This window comes from Telmatherina bonti (assembly GCF_933228915.1).
Source record: "Telmatherina bonti genome assembly, chromosome: 7".
NCBI lineage: Eukaryota > Metazoa > Chordata > Actinopteri > Atheriniformes > Telmatherinidae > Telmatherina > Telmatherina bonti.
The window spans coordinates 27,936,231-27,961,749 of NC_136625.1; the positions used below are offsets into that span (position 1 = coordinate 27,936,231).

The 25,519-nt window shown below is 41.1% G+C and overlaps 1 protein-coding gene across 1 annotated transcript in view; it reads left to right on the forward strand.

Moving 5' to 3' along the window:
* Positions 1 to 25,519, forward strand: part of astn1 (astrotactin 1) — a gene marked incomplete at both ends in the record, with an annotated part of 379,418 nt that overhangs the window by 85,660 nt on the left and 268,239 nt on the right. The window contains 2 exons of the mRNA XM_079244285.1: positions 3,822 to 3,964; positions 9,265 to 9,414. Of these exons, the coding sequence (XP_079100411.1) occupies positions 3,822 to 3,964; positions 9,265 to 9,414 (293 nt within the window). The remainder of the gene's footprint in view (positions 1 to 3,821; positions 3,965 to 9,264; positions 9,415 to 25,519) is intronic.

Below are 25,519 nucleotides of genomic sequence, written 5' to 3' on the forward strand. Positions count from 1 at the left end.
TCCATTCCCCTGGAACACCCCCTCGCAGCTAGTGCTCTGGATGGCCGCCTTCTGAGCCAAGTCACGCACCGTACAGAACCGGTAGGGGTGACCTTCCCCGATCAGCATACCGAAGACTTGAGGTTTTTTTTGTTTCGTTCTACTCAACACAGACTGATATTAGGATACCCCTGGCTCGTGCTGCACAACCCTGTGGTGGACTGGTCCCGCGGTGGCGTTTCGTCGTGGGGGGTTGATTGTTACAAGACATGTTTTGACCCACCTGCGATGGGCCCCTCTCAGCTCAAACCCGCTCCTGTCGAGCCTGATTTCCCTGATATTTCCCGTGTCCCGTCCTGCTATATGGATCTAAAGCAGGTTTTCAATAAGGCCAGGGCGACCTCATTACCTCCTCACAGGCCCTACGACTGTGCGATCGACCTCCTACCCGGTTCCACCTTGCCTATGGGCCGGTTGTACTCTTTGTCGGGCCCGGAGGCCCGGACCATGGATGAGTATATTGAGAAGTCACTCTCGGCGGGATTAATCCGCCCGTCTTCCTCTCCAGTTGGGGCGGGCTTCTTTTTTGTGGGGAAGAAGGATAAGACGCTGAGACCGTGTATCGACTATCGTGGATTGAACGCAATCACGGTGAAGAACAGATACCCCCTTCCCCTCATCACTAACGCCTTGGATCTCTTGAGAGATGCTAGGATTTTCACTAAACTCGACCTCCGTAATGCTTATCATCTCGTCCGGATAAGGGAGGGGGATGAATGGAAGACAGCCTTTAACACCCCCACGGGACATTATGAGTATTTGGTGATGCCCTTCGGGTTAACCAATGCCCCTGCTGTTTTCCAATCGTTGGTGAATGATGTCCTGCGCGACATGTTGAACATTTTTGTATTCGTTTATTTGGACGATATTCTCATTTTTTCTCGGGATATGAACGCCCATGTCCAGCATGTGAGGAGGGTGTTACAGAGACTCCTGGAAAATCAGCTGTTCGTTAAAGCCGAGAAATGTGAGTTTCATGTCCGCTCAGTTTCGTTTTTGGGTTACATCATTGCAGAGGGGGAGATTCAGATGGATCCGGCGAAGATTCAGGCGGTAGCGGACTGGCCTACGCCTGGGACCCGCAAACAAGTACAGCGCTTCCTTGGTTTTGCTAATTTCTACAGGAAGTTTATAAGAAATTTTAGTTCAGTTACTGCTCCTCTGCATGCTCTCACCTCTGTTAAGTCTAAGTTTCAGTGGACATCCCAGGCCGACCATGCCTTCGGACGACTGCGGAAGCTCTTCACCACCGCCCCAATACTGGTACAACCGGACCCTCAGCTCCAGTTTGTGGTGGAGGTGGACGCATCCGAAGTGGGGGTAGGGGCTGTCTTATCCCAGAGGTCAAAGAAGGATGGCCGTTTTCACCCCTGTGCCTTCATGTCAAAGAGGTTGTCGCCAGCGGAATCGAACTACGATGTAGGGGACCGCGAACTACTCGCCATAAAATTTGCGCTCGAGGAATGGCGGCACTGGCTAGAGGGGGCGGAGCTACCCTTTGTGGTCTGGACGGACCACAAGAACTTGGAGTACCTGAGAGATGCTAAGAGACTGAACCCTCGTCAGGCCAGGTGGGCGTTGTTTTTTAGTAGGTTTAATTTTTCCGTGTCCTACCGTCCAGGCTCCAAGAATGTAAAGCCCGACACACTGTCTCGACTCTCCGACCCTGAAGTGGCTCCTAAGGTCCCATCCCCTATTCTTCTGCCATCATGCGTGATTGGAGCCATTGTCTGGGAGATCGAGGAGGTGGTCAGACGGTCCCAGTCCTCGGTTCAGATTCCTGCGGGGTGCCCCAGTAATCGATTGTTTGTTCCTGCCTCACTCCGTTCACGAGTCATCAACTGGGGGCACAATTCACCGATGTTCTGTCATCCTGGGGTAAGAAGGACCATGTTCTCTATCCAACAGCGGTTTTGGTGGCCTGCTATGAGGAAGGACGTCAAGGACTATGTGGCTGGATGTACGGTCTGTGCTCAACACAAGGTTCCGCGTCATGCGCCTTCTGGTCAGCTGCATCCCCTCCCCGTGCCTCACAGACCCTGGTCGGACATTTCCTTGGATTTTGTCACTGGGTTGCCACTCTCCGAGGGTAACACTGTCATTCTTACTGTTGTTGATCGTTTCTCTAAGATGGTTCACTTCATTCCTTTGACCAAACTGCCTTCAGCCAGGGAGACCGCTGAGATAATGCTTTCACAGATCTTTCGCCTACATGGTCTTCCCAGGGATGTTGTATCCGACCGGGGCCCCCAGTTCGTGTCCGCCTTCTGGAAGGAGTTTTGCTCTTTGCTGGGAGCTACGGCCAGTTTATCGTCTGGTTATCATCCGCAGTCCAATGGCCAGTCTGAACGCCTGAATCAGGAGTTGGAGTGTGGACTGCGATGCCTGGCCTCCCAGAATCCCTCTTCATGGACAAAACAGCTGGTATGGATAGAGTATGCCCATAACTCTCTGCCCTGCTCGTCCACAGGTCTTACCCCCTTTGAGTGCGTGTACGGTTACCAGCCACCGCTATTTCCAGCCTTGGACAAGGAGGTGGCCGTTCCGTCAGCCCTGGCCCTAGTGCGGCGTTGTCGTCGAGGCTGGAGGGGGGCTCGTCGTACGCTCCTCCACTGTTCGGAATCCTATAAGAGGAGCGCGGACCATCACCGCCGCCCGGCGCCTCCTTATCTCGTGGGTCAGAAGGTCTGGCTCTCTACGAGGAATCTCCCGCTGAGAGTGGAGTCTCGCAAGATGGCTACTAAGTTCATTGGCCCCTTTCCGATCTCCCAGATCATTAATCCTGTGGCTATACGGCTGAAACTCCCTAGGTCTCTGAGGGTCCACCCGACGTTTCATGTCAGTTGTGTTAAGCCGTTTGTTGAGAGCCCTCTTGTGCCTAAGGTCAAGCCTCCGCCTCCCCCTCGCCTGATTGATGGTGGCCCAGCATACACAGTCAAGAGATTGCTGGCAGTGAGACAGCGAGGACGGGGACGGCAGTACCTCGTTGATTGGGAGGGGTACTGCCCGGAGGAGAGGAGTTGGGTCCCTGCTAGGCACATCTTGGATCCTGGCCTGATACGGGACTTTCACCGTAACAACCCGGATCGGCCTGGGCCGTCGGGTGTCGGCCCTGGGAGGGGGGGTACTGTCATGTCTGGTGGCACTTAAGTCTTATTTTCCAAGCACTTCCTGTTTTATTTTGTATCACTTACCTGTTTCTCGTTTCAGTTCCCTACCCTGCTCACTGTGTCTTTGCCTGTGTGATTACCTGCTCCGCCCCTCATGTCCCACCTGTGTCTACTTGTCCTTCCCGCCCTCGTTAGTATTTAGTGTCTGTGTGTTTCCTCTGTCCTTGCCAGATTGTCTTTGTTCGTGTTCAGGTAATCACACTCGCTCCGTGTATTTTATGTCTTCTTGTCTGTGTGCATTTTGGGGGTTTTTGACTTCTGTCTTTGTTCGTGTTCAGGTTCAGCCTGCCTGTGTTTTCTGTGAAGACTATTAAATTGGAGCCACGCATTTGGGTCTCTGTGCTTATTCGTGATAAAATGGATCCAATAACCAATCAAGATCTGCACCCCAAGTAATTATCTTAAGTCAGATTCGTTAGAACAGGAATACATGGAAAACCCTTCAAGGACAGGAGCTGGGCACCCCTCCCTGCTTGTAATGACCTTTAGGCCAAAACTCACCTTGTCAATATACTCTGTCACACTTGGAAGCCTCCAAGTGGAAAGCAGACAAGCAATTGTGACATTTATTCTTCTATAAAGAATGTAAATTAACTGCACCATTATTCCTAGGTATGAGTATGACATTACCGACCTGCGTCACCACCTGCAGCGAGAGTGCATGAATGGGGGGGAAGAATTCACCAGTCAAGTTACCCGAACCCTGGACTCCCTTCAGGGCTGTAATGACAAGAATAGCATGGACCTTACACCTGGTAAGTGAACTGCATGCATAAACAGCCAGAACAGAAAAGGCAAAGCGGTTAATGAGCAATAAAAATAAAACTGTACCAAACATTTTTCCCTACACTTAATAAGGAATTTTAAAGAGCAGAAAGAGCTGTTTTCAGCAGAAGAGGCGTTGACAGAGCAATCAGATGAGCATTGGCAGTTTGTATGCAGGTTGCCAGATTTGGTGGAAAAAAAAGTGAAACACAACAGTGAAAACATGCAACTTTATTTTTTATTTTGCAGGCTTTTTTTTTTTTTATCTTAAGACATGAATTATTTTATTTGTTAGGACCAGCAAATATGAAACTATGATAAATGCACACAAACAACAAAAGGTGCAATATTTTACAACTTTGAAACTCCTGAATTTCCATTCTAACTTAGACTGCACATGCATTGTGTTCCACGCAGGAGCATAATCAACACATTAGCATATGTGCGCTTTAGGAGTCTTGGGAGGAAGAAGACTTAGTCTAGTGTACATTTCATCTTCAAAACATAGATAATAGATTTCCTTTTAATGTATCTCTCCCCAGAGATGGAAAAAAAAACAGTTTCCGTCTAAAATTCCAAAGTCCTTCAGAAATAAAAGGTTACTGACACTCTTTTTTTTTTTTTAAATTGTCAAATTTACTTCTAATTGTTTTAACACTACAAGACATAGTGCATTTTAACCATTTGCATTATTAATCTGTGATATGTAGGCATGGCTATATTTGCAAATGAAGGTTTTTAATTAAAATAACATATATTTCAGCATTAGCCTGCAGCATGTGACTGCTGTGCTGTCATCCAACATGTCCCTTACTCATGGAGCTTTTCACTTAATTTCTGATTTTGAATTATCTTATATTGCAGATGCTTTCCCTTTGCATTATTAAGAGAACGTTTTTTCTTTCTTCACAGCTGTACAATTTGAAGAAAACAAAGTAATAAGACAGCAAGTCATAAAGGTTACATTTGCCACTGGCTCAGAGGTGTATAATTATAATAACACAGCTGCGGTGTTAAAGGTAAAAAATAAAAAATAAAATAAAATAATAATAGAAATAATTGATTTTTTTCCCTTGTCAATCAAATAAGTTTTATTTTGTTCAAGACTGCAGGAGTACAGCAATGGTTAAAATAATCAAGAAGCTTGTGGTGGAGGATGAAAATGAGCTTTCATTAACATGGAATCAGGAAATGATTTCCAAGAACAAAACAGTCTATAAAATGGAAGAAGAATGAATTTAACTTGATTTTTGTCAATAAGAAAATAATTTTTTGTTATGTCAGGTCAGGATGAATGTTTTTAGATGATCACAATGTGTGTTATTATTTGTTTTCCAAAGATTCACACTTGAAAAGAGAAAAGCACTGTGTTTTTTTTTTTTCAGAACATTATTTTTTCATTGTCAATGGCTGGTGGTGTGGTACACCACTACCATGAATATTTTGAATAAAGTGGAGTTCTTTTACAGGCGTACACTGAATTAAAACAAAAAACAGCAGATTCACCACTTAGATTACTCAGTAATGGTCACGGTACTCTCACACAATGTTCTTAAACAACCCGGCTCCAGTGCTAATGGAAGCAGGGTAACACTGTGCATTATTCATTTCGGATGGATAATGCAACAGACCAGCGGAATAGATGAAGCAGGCAGCTGGTCATGACTGGAATCCTGATAGAAATACATTTGAAAGAGGTCATTGAGAAAATAGGATTGTATTTTTACTAAATTGACCCAGATTTCATATTTTCAGTATTTAGTTGGCTGCCCCACTCTTGTTTGTAGAAAAATACATTGGTAACAATAAATAAATGAATAAATTATACTTTTTTAAAAAGGTTGAAATATAAATAGGTCACTTGCAGTATTTCATTGTAATTTACTGAATAAACAAATACATTTACCAGTTATTATTATTATTATTATTATTATTATTATTATTAGTAGTAGTAGTAGTAGTAGTAGTAGTAGTAGTAGTAGTAGTAGTAGTAATAGTAGTAGAAGTAGTAGTAGTAGTAGTAGTAGAATTACTAGTATTCTGTACATGCATATTTACAATACACCTGATAATTCCAAAAGCTATCACAGCTGTTTTCCTTATGAAAGCTGTTAATACAGCACTTTATTGCTTTCTGAAGTGAAATCTTCTCCTAGAGATGCAAACAGCTGTCAGAATGCATACTGTCATGGTGCCGCTGGTGTTCAGAAAGCAGGATGCAATATGTTCACGCATTTTAACTTTTGTTGAGAATGTCTGCTACCACTTCTCACCAAAGGCAGTAGTGTTCATCCTCTAGGGATCATCAGTGTAACATCTGGAGAATTTATAAAGTATTTGCACTTGTAGACTTAACACTTTTAATATTCAAACCAAACATCACGGGCACGTATCTGAAAAGAGAAGAATGATATTTTTCATTAAATTGTTCTCACAACACTACTTGTAAAGTTCTTGTTTGAATTGAACTTTGCACTACCCAAGGAAACCACAAAAAACCAGTAAAAATATTCTGATGTATTTATGCATGTATTAAACAAAGTAGTTAATTAGATTAAATACTATATTAACCTTGAATGCATAAACAGGAAATATGTATGATATTCAACTAAAATTTGTACTGTGAGAATGTGTGAGAATGTAGAAAATATTAACCATAATGTTAATTAATTTAAACAAATAAAGAAGTTTTGATTTAAACTAAGTTTAACGGGTCATTTACGAGGTAAATCAGTGATTACTAAAAAACAGATGAGTTTCCTTTCACTAATCTTTATGATAACAATCAAGTTAATAGCAATCTGTAAGAGGTGATCTTCATTAGTAGGTATAGAATTTAGTTGAACTATTCAGTCGGAGTGTTTCTGTGTCCCAAAGGAAGCAAATCCAGTAGATGGGTCCCCACTAGACTGCCAGATCACCTCCATGTTTGTCCCAAACTCTTTGCGAGTCTTCAGCAGGGATGTTGGGTTGGATGTGGTTCTTCCTGTCTTTTGTTCTGTCTCGGTCAGTGATGCAGCTTCAGGACTTGTGTCACAATACGGGAGAACAACAACAAATAGGCTTCTCACAAGAGACATGAACAAGTATAAAAATTGACACTGATTGTTTACTTTGATTAGTGTTGATGGATTAGTATTGTGAGGCATTGGTGTACCAGCAGTGAGGGATGCCATCCAATTGAAACAGGCCAGGCCTGTTTGGCTTGTGGAACTCTGGAGGCAGCTGATGGGTATCGGCAAGCTTAGCGGAATGCAGCTTTGATGGTTGCTAAGAAAAACAAAAAGGTAATGAGAGGAGTCCGGAGACACTATGAAGGATAACTTCTGGACGCTTCAAAGAGATTCTGGTCCACTATCTGGTGTCTCAGGAGGGGAAAGCGTTGCTCCATTAATACTGACTACAGTAAAGATGAGGGTCTGCTGCCATCAACTTGAGAGGATCAGTGAAGGTAATACTTCGAAGACTTTATCAATCCCACCAACTTGTCTTTGGATGAGGAAGCAGAGCTGGGGGACTCAGAGGTGGGCTCTTCTCTCTCCAGGGTTGAGGTTGGTGAGGTGGTTAAAAAAACTAATCAGTGCCCAATGCCTCTGTGGTGGACTAGATCTGCCTAGAGTTCCTGAACCCTATATTGGACAAATAACCAAATTTAATCATTTTATTACATATACATAATGCATCTGCATGCTAGTCCATGAAATCTTAGAGCGATAGTAAGTTTTCACCAACCATCATGTAGATGGTCCTGCATCCTACTTCACTGAGATCAGTCTTCAGCATAAAAAAAACTGTTAAAACTTACAGCTTTTTTTTTAAATTTATTTAAAAATATTCAACTTTATAAGTTTTGTCATGTAATCCAATATTGTAAAAAATATAATGTAAATTATATTTTAATAAGTGGTTACGTCTCTGGATACTGTGGTGATGTCTTAGTTGATACACCACCGCAGCATTGCATGGACATCAGGGACAGTGTCTCTGGACTGGCAGAAGACCCAGGAGGAATCGCATCTCTTGACTAGCCTGGTAATGGTTCAGGATCTCCCAGTAAAATCTCCCAGTAAAAAGGTGTCTGGGGAGCAGGAATAATGAGCTTCCCTGCTCAGGGAAGTGATGGATGGATGGGTGGATGGGTGGGTGGATGGATGGATGGGTGGATGGATGGATGGATGGATGGATAGATGGTCGTATTACCTACATGAACTTGATACAAATGAATAAACATGAATGATGGAGGCGTCACTTTGTGAATACATCAAACAGGAAATATGCTGCTGCTGAAAGACATAGGTGTGACAGACGAACTAGCAAAATGAAAACAATTAAGACTAAAACACTTCACACATGCATGTTTTTTATCAAGCCGTTTCACAGACTCTTCTTCTCTCTCCAGATCCCTAACATTAAAACAAAAACATGCTAAATATTACACTTTAGCTCTTTTTCTTCCACATTCTTTTATTTATTTTCTGTGATTTTTTTTTTTTTTTGTTTTGTTTTATTTGTGGGTTTGAGCTTTTTAAGGGCCGTGACTTACTGGCTTCAGAAGCAGATGGCTTCTGAGCTAAGGTTTAAGATCGAATGTTGAATGATTTTAATTTGAATATCATTGCTCGGCATCAAGAGCCTTCACAAATGTCTGTTTATTCTTTCCCCTGTCTTGAAACATCAGATTTTAAACATTTGCGAGTATTGCTGCATGTGATATGTTGGAAGCAATTGAAACAATGAACAGGGAAACACAGGTCAGAACAATGAATTGTTGTATCTTTAAATCAATGTAATAAGTGTAAATAATTGTATAACTGTAGATCTATACTCGAGTCCAGAAGAAAAACTGACATCATCATTATTAAAACAATGTTGCTACAATTGTAAAAAAAAAATGTTTTTTGTGTGACTAACTTGTAAAACTACTGAGATAAATTAGTTAAAGATAGTTTTGCAAGAATGATATTCTGTGATATCATTTCTGTTGTTTTCTGGGAACTTAATCTCTGAATATTTGCAGAAAAAAAAAACACAATTTCACCCTCTGAGTCTTATATTTCTATTTTGGTAATTAGTTTTAATTTCATGCCAGCTTTCCTCGCTGTGTAATTGTAATTGTTCGACTTCCACTGCAATAAACAGCATGCTGGATGTGTTTGCTTAGCATCACTGTACTTTATGAAAATCCCCACATTCAGCAAATATGAAAAACAATTTTTCAAATGGATGCTTTCTCATTTTACATCCAAAGCTTCCAATTTGTGTGTTTGTAATTGCACCTACTTGTCCACAGTGAGCGACAACACCAAGTTGGCCCTGATGAACAAATACAAGGACAACATCATTGCCACCAGCCCCATCGACAGCAACCACCAGCAGAACACTTTACTTCCACACAACACCTCCACCAGCCAACGCAAACGCCTCTCCAGCAACACCCGTGGTAAGTCACTTGCTCTCACTGATTTTTTCACAAACTGGTGAGAAAACAAATTACAATAAACAAACCTTCTTACTACAGATATGTTACTAGTTTGTTCCATGTGCACGCTGAAATGTTTGTTTTTTTTCTCACTTTCTCTTTATATTGAACTTTACCATTGTTTTCCTCTAACAAACTAAAAATTTAGTAATGTTTAGAAAAATAGTCATTCTTGAGCACCTCAGTGGGTACATAGTATTTAGTGACAGAAAACTGAAAGCTGTAGTTGCTAAGAGATGTGCTTTCAATGTCTGAAGGGGACATAATGTGATCATTTCATCTATGAAGATATGTTTTTCTCTTGTCTGTGAGTCTGTGTAATATGAACTATATCAATTCTTACATAAGCTATATTTCCAATCCTAACATCCATTCACAAAACAGTTTAGTTGTTTTCAACTTAAAGGGTGAAGATGTAGCAATGTCTCAATAAAGTTCATGCCAAGTTGTAAAAACAACAGTTATTAAATACTAACAATCAGTGTAAGAGCACCTTGTAGACTTTATTCACAAACTGTAAAACTGTAAAGGGTTTGTAAATTGAATTTAAAATGCTACTAAATGTCATGGGGTCACATAGTGCTGAGGATGGATGGATGCAGAAACTAGGAACTCGCTTCCACAATGTGACATTTTTACTGTGTTAAACGTGTTAGAACAAACTTAAAACAAGCCATCCTATGTCAAATCATAATAAGGTTTTACATTTTTACAAGAGTGAAAAAATCCTACTCAACATAATTTAGCTAGCAGTATATGTTGTCCTCAGATCTTTACATGTCACATGGTGTTGAGGGCGCCTTCACAGATGAAATGATGGAAATCCACCAATGTATTCACACAGCATGATCAATGACTCCCACCTTCCCCTAGTTCATGTTACATTATAGAAGAGTTAAGAGTCAATGAATGTGGCCGTTTTTTTCTTTTTTAAATGTTCTTTTATGTGGATTCTGCAACATATGTATTTACAGACAGTTTAAAAGTAGTTGCAACCTGCTGATATTTGCAGCTTGTTTGAAAAGAGGACCACAGCTAAAGCAGACATGCCCAAATCCAGAGACATGATTTTCATTTAGTAAAATGTGGCAAAGACACAGTTTTTTTTTTTTTTTTTTTTTTTTTTTAATAAATGGATTACAGTGAACCATTTTTAATATTTTAATGAAATCCTAGGATAACCGATCCTGAAATATGTTAAACTAGTTATCTAAGAAAAGTGATAAAGAATTAGCCGAAAAAAAAAGACCTTAGCAAGAAATCAGGTCTAACACTGTCATGCTGTATACAGCATAAATTTATATGTACCATTTCTTTTTTAAAAGTAAATGAATTTCTAAAAAAAATATATTGTTTAATGTGAAAATGACAACTTTTAAGTAACTGCACATTTCAGTCAATCATTTCTTATTTCCATTCATATAATCCACATTTTACACTTGTGCTGCCATAGTCACAACCTCCCATTTCTTCTCATGATCACCCCTCCCCGTCAAAACTGCTGTAGTTAAAGTGCCGAATAACCAGAGATGGAGACATACAGGAAATGGAGAAAGAGAGAGGGTACAGTCAGTGAATTGGAGAGACATTAGCCCCGAATGATAAACAGAGGAAATAGGAGGCATCGACATTTTTAAAATGTCATTTTGGAAATTTTCAGTTGACCTCAAACCATAATTCACTTTCATCCACAGTTGGCTGCACAGACGCTGTATTTTCAGCCCAATTAAAAGCAATTCTGCAGCACTTCATGCTGGGAAAGAAGGAGGAAAAGTTTACAAATGCACTTATTTTCCAGCAGAAGTACAGAGTGCATCACAGAGAGAGTCTTTTAGCCCTTCTTGTCAAACTATCAAGCAAAGTATATTTAACTGTAAAGTATTTATAGTATGAAATAAAAACAGAAGCATGCATCTTATTCCACCTGGCTGTCATATATTTTTTTCTAGTGTTTCATTTATGACTGCTAGAAACCCAAAATGATTTTTGGAACATTAAGTTACTAGTTATAAAACATATCTTGAATGCGCTAGTTATCCATGTGTGGCTTTTCTGAACTTAAACAGCAACTTTAACTGAAAAAGTTTCATAAATAAAAAGTGAGATGAATAGTTGGAACGAAGTAAAAACATCATTTAGAACACAGCACTCCTCGCTGTTCTCCAAATGAAGGCCTCAGGATAATAAAAGCTGCAGAGACCACAACTCCTGCATTCAGGTTTCTGTGGATGAGACATGACACTAAGTTTTAGTTTGCCAATTTGTAAAGCTTCATACCAAAATGATGAAGGTTAAAAGGGTCTAATGATGCTTTTAAGTTGATCGTGTTGTGTCAAAAAAAGTCTTTTCATTCATTTTAATACAGCACGGACCTTACACAAACTAATATATGGCAGAAAAAAATTAAAAATACTAAAAATATCAACCATCTTGTTATATAAATGGCGTCATTCTGCTACTCGCAGCAGTTTAATTTAAAATACACTGTTAAAGATCACAAGTAGCATCTGTGAAGTGCTTTTTAACACCTTGTGTTCAATATTTAATATATTACCAGGTATTTCTTCAGACTTGGAAAAATATGTCTCCTTAAATCCTAATATCCATTTATTTCACCAGGAGAGGTGAATCAAGCTAATTACTCTACACTGATTAATGCAAATTTTTCCTTTTTTTACCTTTTAATTTTAAGTCACACTGCTGAACTTTGTGAGAATTTCACACACCAGCGTCCTGTAATGACGGCTATTTCAACATCTCGGCTCTATCAAGCATGCATGTAAAAGTCAGTCCAATGTCGACTCTTAAATGACATCTTACTATTATGTCTTGCTCTTTTCCTGCTTTCAGATTTTCCTACTTTTCTTCGTCTCAAATATCTAGGCTGCACCAGGCATCCAAAACAAGCCAATTTTGACATCCAGTTGCTGGCATGTGACACAGTGCTGTAAAGCACAAAGCAGCCGCTTACCTTTTTATTGATTTATTATTTTTTAATGACCAGTGTGTCTTGCAGAGACCAAATTTATTGCTTTAAACTAACCTTAATAGGAAGGAATTTTCACATACAGATTGAATTTTCTTCATTGAGAAACCTGTATTTGCTGCTTTCGGATATGGTGACTTCTTTGCAACTGGTCTGAAAATGTTTTATATGATGGCTACATTCTCAACTTGGAAAATGCACAGAGCCTCAACTTCCAACCTTATACAGAACCAGAACCATAAAGCTTGTAGGGGAAAAGAAGTGGGATATTCTTCTAATCAAAATCAGTTGTCAGATTTTTTTTAGCATTTGCCAACTGACCCTGGCGGTTATGATATATATCCAAAGCAAGAAAATGGCAAACATTTCCCCCCGCAACGGCAAAAGAAAAAGGTCTCTTAAAATTGAAACATATATTTTCGCTGAGCCTTGAAAGGATTACAGAAAATGATGTCAAAGTTCTGAGATAGTTGTAGGATTGCTATAATTCACTTCCATCAAACAATGCTAAAGACTGATTCTTCCACTATCAGCCTGCTTCTTGAAAATGTGTTTGCTGAATGATGCAGAGGCTCTGGTCTTTGATCTTTTCTTTCCAATGCAGGCTGTCTTGTTTAAGTCACTTTATGTCTCTCTTCTCAACAGCATGTTAGACAAACCTCTGGTCTCTTTGTTGTCTCTGAACTAGCCAATCTTCTGACTCCACAGCCCCATGAACAGACAAAGCAAACATTTCTTGCCTAATTAATTTAGTTGCATTTGTTCATATGGACTGCAGGAACACAGCATACGCAGGCAGAAAGTAACGGAGAAGAAGAAAAAAAAAAATCCTGTGCGTTCATTATAATGTTGTGTCAGTAGTACAGTATCAGCTTAGTGTTTGAAAATACAAGGTTTTGCATCCCAAGGCGCTTAACACACATCCATACACACGCAGGTACAAATTAGTATTCTCCAAAGCCAGCTGCATAGGAATGAGTTTGCCTAAGCAGGCAATTAGGCCTGCTTCATGCAGTTTTGAGTTGCCGTTGTTGGAGTTTCCAGTCGACAGTTTTTATCTTTGTCATAAAATATGCATGTAGGGGTATTGTTATCCTCAGTGGAAAAGATATGCACGTGTGGGAGACAGGTAAGATATTCACTCCTTCTTTTTGATGAGAATGCCCCCGTGCCTATCTTCACCACTTTCTGTCAGCATAATTCAATGGACCAAAGTTGCCAAATGGGAGAAAGTGAATAGTGAGTGAGATGAATGGGCCCAGGCCTGGAGGTCCCAGTATTTAACAGAGTTTATAGCTGAGTGGATCATAATTAAATCCTAATTAATTGTTGACCATTCAGGATAATAAAGCTGATGACTAAAATTACTTTGCTTCAAGATAAATACTTAACGTTGCCCTGAAAGCCTTTCATTTAAAGAATAATGTTAAAATAATTATAGACCACGATATTGCGTATCTTCGGGGTGCATCGTGTGCTCCATTTATCAAAGCAGTACTGCGTTGAAGATTAATATGCTGCAACTGATCCTCTCTGTTTAGGTGGCATTTAGCCACCAGTGAGGCAGCATTAAAACACTGGGGGACACAATAAGTTGTATTGCTCTGTTTGAACTTTCATTGCTAGCTAAAATGAAAATTCAATTGGCATATATGCAAGAAACAGCTGCACGTGTTACAGAAATGCCTGATTTAAAAAAAAAAAAAGTCATTATTATTAGCCAGTGTTAGCATTACCACTGGCAGTCTAGTGGAGTGACAGCTGGTTTGCTCTACTTCTGCTGTGCCATTACTATTATGGGTGAGAAACGTGCAGAATTCCACTCAACTTTGACAGTTATCCAGATGTTATTTAGTGACTCATAGCCACACTTGCTACTCAAGTTAGCAAAAGAGCAAATACACCTCAGTTGCTCTGATAGCTCCTGAGTCAGTAACATCAGCTTGACTTCATGCTTCCTCAGGTGACATCTCAGTAAAATAAGCACATGCACTAGCATCTTCCTACGATGTCCTCTACTGTTTAATTTTGTGCTTGTGTTGTTCTCACTCATATGTAAGTCGTTTTGGATAAAAGCGTCTGCTAAATGACTGTAGAATAGAATAGAATAGAATAGAATAGAATAGAATAGAATAGAATAGAATGTTGAATGTTTTGCCTTAAAAAGAGAACACTTGCAAACTATTCACAAGTGATATTTGGGGGTGTTGTATGCCATAAATTATATAGTGCCAAACAACATAAAGTACTTTGTTCACTATGTATAAAGTAGCTTTTTCACTCTAAAACAACATCTCTGTGGACTTTTCTGCCATTTTCCTGTTCATACAAGGGCATTACCACATACAGGCGGGTTATTGTCAGGTGTTTCATGGCACCGCCCTGCCCACAACTCCGGACAGTTAGCGGGAACAGGTCTCTTGCCTGAGGTTTGTAAAAATAACTTCAAGTTAGTGAGAAATCTTTGGCAAAAATGCAAGCACTAATGGTTTTGGTTTACTTTTTGACATAAATATAATCTTATGTTTATTGTAGAAATGATGGCATAAATAAAAAAAAGCAAAAATCTGGTCTGTAGAGAGGAGGATGAAGCAAGCTTTCAGCAGCATGCACTTTCACATTGTTCACTTAATAGGAGCAAATGCAGAGTACTAGCTGTTGCATTTGCACATCAGCTCCCTGACTGATGTAGAAGACATTAGGGTTCCCCAACCAAGTGTTTTAACATTAATGTCTTGAAATCATGTAGAACATGTCAGGACTGCAGTGTGAAAACAGGATATGATTAAATCATACGTGGTTTTCAATTGGAAAGGGATTCCTGGTTGCAGAATGCATTGGTTGTTCATATTTACCTGTCAATGCACCATGTTTTCATAGACAACATTCCTCATACTTTGCAGAAGATTCTGTATATGTCCACTGATATTTGGCACACAAGTATTGATTATTCCAGTATTATTTAAAGCATACAGGGTTTGAAGGTTATACATGCTTTATAAATGTAGGCAGCAGCTACAGTATGTGACATAAAACTGCTTCTATTCGAAGCAGTTCTCTGCTTTCTGCATTTTCAGTAGTAAAAGAGAAAATAGGCTACTTGGAAAAGCTCCTGTAAAAAGTCATATTGTAAAATACTTTTCACAGCAAGAAATATTTAAGGTTTACCAGGTAACATTCAATATCTCATTTGTATTTGAATCACATTTCATTCCCACTTTCTCCTCTGATAACAGCCCCTCTGTTCTCATTTCAAAAGAATGTTACTTTCTTTTAACTAAAGAAATGAATCTTCTCGGGGAAGAAAAGCCTTTTTTATCCTGATGCTATCAAATCGGGGCCAAAAGAAAAAAGAATCTGTATAAATTGTTACAAGATTTCTTTATTTAAAAAAAGAAAAAAAAAAAAACTATTTTCTGACTGTGACTGCCTCCTTTTTTTTTATTTATTCATTTTTCTTGTAAATTCAAACATCATGCTCACTAACATTGTTGCTCATGGTTTTATTTGACTCATAAATTCTTCTCACAGTAGCTACTTGTAACACTCTCAGTTACTTGTAGGTATCACTAAAGCTTAATTTCACCAATGCCTAATGTAAAGGAGCTTTGGAAAGATTTGGGCCAGAAGATAGGTTCGGCTACTAACAGGAGCGGTGACATGAATGAGACTCAGACAACGGCTAAAAGTTTGAAAAGGCCGGCTTGTATTTTTTAAATAAAATAAAATAAAAAATAAAATCTTTTCTTTTTAAATAAATGTTTTCTCGTTTGGTACCAACAGTTGTCTCGATAACTTTGTCTACAATCACAAAAGTTACCTACAATTCTTACCTGGGTGCACCCTTCTAATTGTACAATCCAGTTTTCAAATCAAAATAAATCACAGTTTCAATAGCATGAACAGCTGACATCACTCAGACCTCAAACAATTCAGTTCTCAACAACAAAACCCAAATGTTACTAATGGATTTCCACTAGCCCGCACCAAGTCCACTTCCTGCCCGGGAAGGTGTGTAGAGTCCGCAAAAGTCCTTAAGAGTTCCAAATAAAACGTCCAAGAGTTCAGGGGAATGTGTGTATGTGTGTTTCGAAAAGGGGCAGCAAGTGACGAATGGTGTGGAAGGGGTTTTTTGTTGCAGCTGGCCTACCACACTGGACCGTGCAGTAGAGAGATGAGCTGACCAGTTCGTTCCAGGGATTGGCTCGCCATCAATAACAGGTCCTCCCAACTAAAAAACCTGACCTGTCAACAACAGTGTCATAAAATACTATATGTTTTCAAATAATTGCATTTCTCAATTAGTTAGCTTGTAAAAGTACTGCTCGTAACATTAACCATGTTTACAGTTCAAAATAAAACAGTAGAAAAATATCACATTTGCATCTGTTTCAATATTTCACCTCAATATACATTCAGAATCTTAATAGCAAAATAAACAACAGGGCATTGCCTCAAGTTTTAGAAAAATAAAATATTAATTCAGCAAAATCAAGGCAAATAACTCAAAGTGCATTTTAGAACCATTTCTTCTCACAGTGAACCACAAAAAGTGCAAATTAAACCATGAAAGTATAAAATAAAATGCTCACCGATCTCACAAGAGTTCAAGGCAGGGAGCACAAAATGGTGGCGCCTTGTTGCCTTTGCTGTCTACAACCAAAAGTAAAGAGCACTAAAACTAGTTAATATTTCGGTCTTGCAACATTGTCTTAGCAATATAAATGTGTAAAAGCATGCCTAGCATTAGCATGTGGCTGCTAACTCTTCATTTTACAACGTTTTTATACCTCTTTCTGCAGTTTTCCGTCCGGTTTTCACAGCAGAGTTCTCAAGGCTCATGTCTCGCGGGCTAGAGGGAGAAGGAGGCTACTCCCACAGACACGGACACGGAGGGCGGGACAATGCGCTGTTTACTAGCAGCTCATTGGCTGAGAACAATACTTGAGCAACAGCTCATTGGCTAAGAGCGAAGGGGAACTTTAACTCTATAAATGCTGTAGCTTATTTACTAGAAGACAGCAAAACAGCATGTATCACTAGGTTTAGCACGATGCACTGATTTTAAGGCATTTATTGATAGCCATATTTAAATGTGGGCTACACCCTCCCCACTTAGAAGGTATGCACGTCCCTGTGCATCCGAATAGCTAAACGGTTGCATAGAGCTTGTAATAGCTTCGTTTAGGCTATTAAATACTGCATCTACAACGTACAGTAAGGGATTGCCTAAGGTTGAATACTGCAACCTCTCTGGTCTCTCATGTGACCTTTGAGATCTACGAGGAACATTTTGACTTTCCTGAGAGATATTCGGTGAGTCAAGTGAACTAGGCTGCTCAGTTAACACTTCAGTTTGGGGAATCTCATTGGGACACTCAGGCAATGTCACATTATCACTGGGTAGTGTTTGTTCACTAGGTTGCTGGTTTTCTTCCACTGTATCATCAACATTACTGGCATTTTCCAGAGAACAGGGTTCAGGTAAGTGCATATCAACAGGTGGGGTATCACTTTCTTTCATTTCCTCCATTTCTTTGTCTCTTTCGGTTAGGTTGTCACATTCGGCTGAATTGTCATGTCCGGTAAGATTGTCATGTTCAGTTTCATTGTCTTGTTCAGTTACATTGACTTGTTCGGTTTCATTGACTTGTTTGGTTTCATTGACTTGTTTGGTTTCATTGACTTGTTTGGTTTCATTGACTTGTTCGGTTTCATTGACTTGTTCGGTTTCATTGACTTGTTCGGTTTCTGTGATGGGCACAGGGAGAGTTGGCAACATTTGAGGTGGTTCAGCTGAGGTGGAAAAGGACAGAGGCATCCAGGTAGGACCCTCTAAGTATTCCAGATCTGAATCCTCCTCATCCTCCTGAACAGCAGTTTGCCTTGTCTTTCGTTTAGTCTGAGGCCTTTGAGGCTTCTTTTCTGGTGGATCTGTGGTAGGTATGAAACTACAAGGGAGGAGCAAGTCCCGATGTAACGTTCGGACTGGTTTCTCTTTGCTCTCCGGTTTGACTGTATAAACCGGTAGTTCACCTGCTTTCCTCAGAACCACATAAACGTCATCCTCCCATCTGTTTGCCAACTTATGCTTTCCTCTCAGTTTAACATTGCGTACGAGGACTCTGTCGCCCACGGCAAGAGTTGAGTCAACGACTTGTTTGTCAAAACGTGTTTTATTGCGTTCTGCATTCTTTTGAGCATTTGAGGTTGCGATCTTGAAACTTTCCTCCAATCTTTGCTTTAAATCACTGACGTACTGCGAGTGTGACTTTTTTTTAGCGTTAACAGGCAACCCGAATGCTAGATCGATGGGAAGTCTCGGTTGCCTTCCGAACATTAGTTCATAGGGCGAGTAGCCTGTTACGTCATTTTTGGTACAATTATAAGAATGTACTAGAGGTTTTACGTACTCTTTCCAACGCATTTTTTCGTTGTCACTCAATGTACCAAGCATTTGGAGGAGCGTCCTATTGAATCGCTCAACAGGATTGGCTCTGGGGTGATACGGTGTTGTGCGTATCTTTTTTATGCCGGTAATCTCACATAGCTCGCTAATCGTCTTTGATTCAAAATCTGGGCCCTGGTCACTTAAGAGTCTCTCTGGGACACCATAATGGACGATGAAGTTTTCCCAGAGGGCCTTTGCAACAGTACGTGCTCGTTGGTTGGGTGTAGGGATCGCCACCGCGAACTTAGTAAAATGATCAGTTATAACTAATACATCTTTTGTGTTAGACTGATCTGGTTCGATGGACAGATAATCTATGCAGACCAATTCGAGGGGCCTACTTGTCTGTATGTTCACAAGGGGAGCTGCTCTCTCTGGTCTACACTTTCGGCGAACACAACGCTCACACGTACTGATCATGTTCTCAACTGATGCTTGCATCTTTGGCCAATAAAACCTGGTCCGGACTAAATCGATGGTGCGGTCAACTCCTAAGTGGCCCATGTTATTGTGAAGGTGTTGGAGAGCCATTGGTCTTAGCTCCTCGGGGAGCACGAGTTGGAAGGAGATGTCAGAACCGGTTTGTCTTTTGCGATAAAGGACCCCATTTTGAAGCTCGAAACGATTAAGCTCACGCAGTAACAAGGGAAGTCCAGGTAGTTCTGCTCTAAGGCTAGGAGGTGGAGTTTGACCAGTTTCTAACTGTGTAATTACAGCATTAAGAGCAGGATCTAACCTCTGTTTATGTCTGAGCTCGTCTTCTGTGATAGAAGGAACTAGAGGACAACCATCTAGCTGTTCTGCCTCAAAGCTATCAGGAACAGCAGTAGCATGTAGGGCTAGAGACTCAACTAAGGCTAAACCTGGACAGGTAAACGACTCAGGATCTAGGTTTACAGTTGTAACTGTATGCCTGTCACAGATGGCCTGTATGACTTCTCTAGGGACTGTGTCTGTGTCATCGCTGCTAAGGTGGGTAAGAGCGAACTGTTTGATTCTTTCACTTTCTTTCTGTGAGACAGGGTCATCACCTGGAGCACCATGAGAACGACGAGATAATGCGTCCGCATCTATGTTTTGCTTACCGGCCCTGTACTGGAGTTGGAACGAAAAAGTGGACAAGGCCGAAAGCCACCGGTAACCTGTCGCATCTAGTTTTGCAGACGTAAGAATGTACGTTAACGGATTACTGTCCGTCACTACCGTAAAATCTGTACCGTAAAGATAATCTGAGAACTTTTCAGTGACGGCCCACTTAAGGGCCAGGAACTCCAGCTTGTGGGCAGGATATCTCATTTCACTCTTTGAAAGCCCTCTGCTAGCAAACGCTATGGCCCTCAGCTGTCCGCCCTGAAGTTGGTACAGAGCTGCACCCAGACCAATGGTGCTAGCGTCCGTTTGGAGGATATACGGTAGTTTGGGGTCTGCAAAACCCAACACTGGTGCTGAGGTAAGCTTGAGGATTATCTGTTCGAACGCTTCTTGGCATCTTTGAGTCCATCTCTGGCCAAATGGCTCTTTTGGGTTGTGGTATGCAGAGCTCGGTTGCTTTAAGGGATTTTTCTTCCCTTTTCTGAGTGGTGGGTAACCGGAAGTTAGTTCGTTTAGGGGCCTTACGGTACTGGAGTACCCCTGGATGAAACGTCGGTAATACCCGGCAAAACCCAAAAACGACCTTAGCTCCTTAAGGTTGGTAGGGACAGGCCAAGTTGTTAGGGCTTTGATTTTCTCCATGTCTGTTTCTACACCACGCTCTGATACTACATGGCCGAGATATTTGACAGAGTTCTGAAAAAATTTACATTTCTCAGGTGCCAATTTTAAACCAAATTCTTTCAACCGTAACAGAACTCGCTTAAGCCGCTGCTCATGTTCTTCGAGGGATGATGAGAAAATGATGAGGTCGTCTATAAAGACGAGGACCTCCTTGAGGTTCATTGGGCCCATGCACCGCTCCATGAGCCTTTGGAATGTGGAGGGTGCATTGGTGATCCCCTGGGGCATTCTATTGAACTCCCAGAACCCCAGGGGACACACGAAGGCGGTTTTCTGCTTGTCTGACTCTGACATCTCAATTTGATAGTACCCCGACTTGAGGTCCAACACCGAGAACCATTTTGAGCCTGCCAGAGCAGAGAACGCTTCCTCTAGATTGGGGAGTGCGTACGCATCTTTGATGGTCTGGAGGTTGAGCCTCCTGTAATCGATGCACAGGCAAACAGAACCATCCTTCTTTCTGACAACTACGATCGGTGAGGCGAACGGGGATTCAGATTCGCGTATGACTCCCGCTTCTAGTAGTTCTTGGAGGTGTTTTCTCACAGCCTCTACATCATGAGGATGTATTGGTCGGGCTCTGGACTTGAACGGGGTTTCATCACTGAGCTTTATCTGGTGTTGTACATGTTTTGTGTGTCCAAAATCTAGCTCATGCTGCGAGAACACTTCAGGCATTGAGTTGAGCATTTTGGTGACACGTTCTTTCCATTCAGTGGGCAAGTTGTTTCCAAAATCGAAGCTGATCTCTTTAGATTGAGAGGGGTCTTTTGATTGGTCAGATGGATTTGACACTTTCACTGATTGCTCTTTATGAAGGACTCGGGTTACAGTGTTAATGTCAGCTAGCACACTGTCTGAAGGGATGGCAATGTCGTGATCTGTCTCATTTTTTATTACGACTGACAGTTTACAGGGCTGCTTAGCTGGCAGGTCAACAAGACCAGTTAATACAAGTAGGCCACTGGGCAGAGGAGAGGCTGATGGCTGTTCAACAATGGCACATTTCTCAGTGACAGAGTTGGGGATGTACACTGAGGCCTCAAAAACGGATATTCTGCCTGCTTCCACTACAGCTGGGTGCTTATCTTTCAGCTTTGCACAGCCTAGATTACAGTTACTAGATGTTTTCTGGCGCATTTCAAGAATTTTGAGGAGCGCTCGATAACCGTAAGGGACTGGCTGAAAACTAGCACTAGATTCATGGAAGTCAGCATAAAGGGCATCTAAGGTGTTTGTGCCTATCAACACTTGCTCTTGCGCCTCAGCTCGCGTAGGTGGAATAACTAATGCCAACGTGTTAACAGTAATGTCTGAACCCACAAAATCTTTTGGGAAAGTGATAGAGAGCTCTACGTAACCTAAATAGGGAACGGATTGACCATTAGCGCCCTCTACATCAAGAAGATCACCCAACCTATGGACAGGTAAATCTGAAAGGTACTGCTCATAAAATGTTTGGGGTAACGTTGTCACCTGTGACCCCGTATCTAAGAGACAGTTTGTTTCTTTTCCAGCAATCATGACATTAGCAGTGGTCCTGGTACCGACCAAGCCTTTTGGAAGGTTTACAGACTGCACTTTTGACTCAGTTTTCTTTAAAGAAGCTTTTCGTGTTTTGGGACGAGAATTGTTTTCTGTAGCCCCCACTTGTCCCACACTGGAGGCTGGAGTCAGTTTAAATGGGACTCGTCATTGGCACCGTTAGAAGCTTCCCAACTGGCTTGTTTTTCTTTTAACTGCTTTTTCTTTGTGGCAACTAAGGACGGATTTGGTTCATTTTCGCAAGACGAAACAATATGGCCATCCTCGCCGCATTGAAAAAAATACCAGGGACGCGGTTTTGCATTGGTTTTGGCAAAAGTGGTTGGTTGTCTTTTTCACAGGACGGGCGTCGACTTTGGCATTTGTTGTTTGGCACTTAGTCTTTGTTTGCTTGGGTTGTTTCTGTTTTTGACTTTCTGTTTTCCAGCTGTTAAGTTGTGCACTCAAATCAGCTATTTGTTTCTTTAAAATGTCAAAATCTGACTCACTTGTATTTACAGTTTGTTCATTGGACATGACCCGTTGCTTTGGATTATTTGGAGCGGGTTTGTTCCGACCAAAGTGTTGCTGCATACTACTGACCTTTGCTGCTTGCTTGTCTTCTTCGGTCCGTAAAAGCAAGAGTAAGTCCGAAAAAGAAGGTGGGCTCTCTTTTCTTTGTCCTAGCTGGAGATCACTGATGAGACTATCTTCCCAACAGCCGCGACAGAACTGCCGTAACAACTGTTTATCAAACTCTGACGCACTAACACCACCGCGCTGCATTGCTTTTGTCAGACAAACATGTAATCTTTGCAAATAGGTCGATGGTCTTTCACCTTCATTCTGAAGTGTGTTCATAAATCGCGCAAAGAGCTCATCGCCATCTTCGACAGCTCCATAAGCGGAATCTAGCACTTTAAGATACTCAGAGGGTTTAGCTTGTGGACCTAAGTGCTTTGTTATGTCTGTAGCGGGCGGCAAAAGGCTGTCAAGTATTCTCTGTGTACAGTTCAAATCGGAAACGGCTGGATCATTTATAAGCACTTCAATACTCGTGCGCCACGTATCGTAATCGGTTTCGTTGTTTGGACGAGGTATACGTCCAGAGAAGGAGCGGAATCTATTCGACATGGTCGAGTGTGAAAGTGTCTCACTACTGCGCACTACATGTTCAACCACAACTCGCTGGACAGTTGGTGGGTTAAGATCGAGTGCGGGATTTGATTGCATCTGAAAGTTGAGATCGATCAGGTTTTGGTTTATGCTGGGATTCGGATCATTCGACTGGGTTGAATGAACTGGAAGTGGATCTGGGGAATGGTCACCTTGCGCCTGTGAGCTTGTTTCAGTGCTATTAGAAGGCGGGGAGACTGGAGGCTGAGCGGATACAGTTAGATTAGCTAGCTCTTCTTTGAGCATCTCCTCTAGTGAGTGTCCACTCAGATTGGCCATTTCTGATAGCTGTTGCATGTATGCTCTTGTGACATTCCGTGCATTCGCTTCATAGACCTCTGCTAGACTCTTAATTTCAAACGTGATATCTGGTTGGGCAGTGCTTTGGACACTAATCGGTAAAAGTGGCTTTAACGTATCCATTGCACTAGCATGGTTGAACTCAGCTATTATCTGTTTGTGAAACTCGGAGTTTGGATTGTCAATGCGGATGTGGCGGTTAATGGACCCGTGTTTTTCCAGGTAAGTGGCTACTTCTTCGTCAAGATCACTGTTGGTAAGCCCTTTTATGATTACTGAGTTAGGAATTTTAATTGACTCCTGTGTTACTATTTCCATTGTTGAAAGATTTTGTTCTGATTGTCCCTGGTTTTTGTAATGTTTAACAAAAAGAGTCTCATGCAATTTCACTACAGCTCCTGGCTGGCAAACTCGCCACTTGTAACACTCTCAGTTACTTGTAGGTATCACTAAAGCTTAATTTCACCAATGCCTAATGTAAAGGAGCTTTGGAAAGATTTGGGCCAGAAGATAGGTTCGGCTACTAACAGGAGCGGTGACATGAATGAGACTCAGACAACGGCTAAAAGTTTGAAAAGGCCGGCTTGTATTTTTTAAATAAAATAAAATAAAAAATAAAATCTTTTCTTTTTAAATAAATGTTTTCTCGTTTGGTACCAACAGTTGTCTCGATAACTTTGTCTACAATCACAAAAGTTACCTACAATTCTTACCTGGGTGCACCCTTCTAATTGTACAATCCAGTTTTCAAATCAAAATAAATCACAGTTTCAATAGCATGAACAGTTGACATCACTCAGACCTCAAACAATTCAGTTCTCAACAACAAAACCCAAATGTTACTAATGGATTTCCACTAGCCCGCACCAAGTCCACTTCCTGCCCGGGAAGGTGTGTAGAGTCCGCAAAAGTCCTTAAGAGTTCCAAATAAAACGTCCAAGAGTTCAGGGGAATGTGTGTATGTGTGTTTCGAAAAGGGGCAGCAAGTGACGAATGGTGTGGAAGGGGTTTTTTGTTGCAGCTGGCCTACCACACTGGACCGTGCAGTAGAGAGATGAGCTGACCAGTTCGTTCCAGGGATTGGCTCGCCATCAATAACAGGTCCTCCCAACTAAAAAACCTGACCTGTCAACAACAGTGTCATAAAATACTATATGTTTTCAAATAATTGCATTTCTCAATTAGTTAGCTTGTAAAAGTACTGCTCGTAACATTAACCATGTTTACAGTTCAAAATAAAACAGTAGAAAAATATCACATTTGCATCTGTTTCAATATTTCACCTCAATATACATTCAGAATCTTAATAGCAAAATAAACAACAGGGCATTGCCTCAAGTTTTAGAAAAATAAAATATTAATTCAGCAAAATCAAGGCAAATAACTCAAAGTGCATTTTAGAACCATTTCTTCTCACAGTGAACCACAAAAAGTGCAAATTAAACCATGAAAGTATAAAATAAAATGCTCACCGATCTCACAAGAGTTCAAGGCAGGGAGCACAAAATGGTGGCGCCTTGTTGCCTTTGCTGTCTACAACCAAAAGTAAAGAGCACTAAAACTAGTTAATATTTCGGTCTTGCAACATTGTCTTAGCAATATAAATGTGTAAAAGCATGCCTAGCATTAGCATGTGGCTGCTAACTCTTCATTTTACAACGTTTTTATACCTCTTTCTGCAGTTTTCCGTCCGGTTTTCACAGCAGAGTTCTCAAGGCTCATGTCTCGCGGGCTAGAGGGAGAAGGAGGCTACTCCCACAGACACGGACACGGAGGGCGGGACAATGCGCTGTTTACTAGCAGCTCATTGGCTGAGAACAATACTTGAGCAACAGCTCATTGGCTAAGAGCGA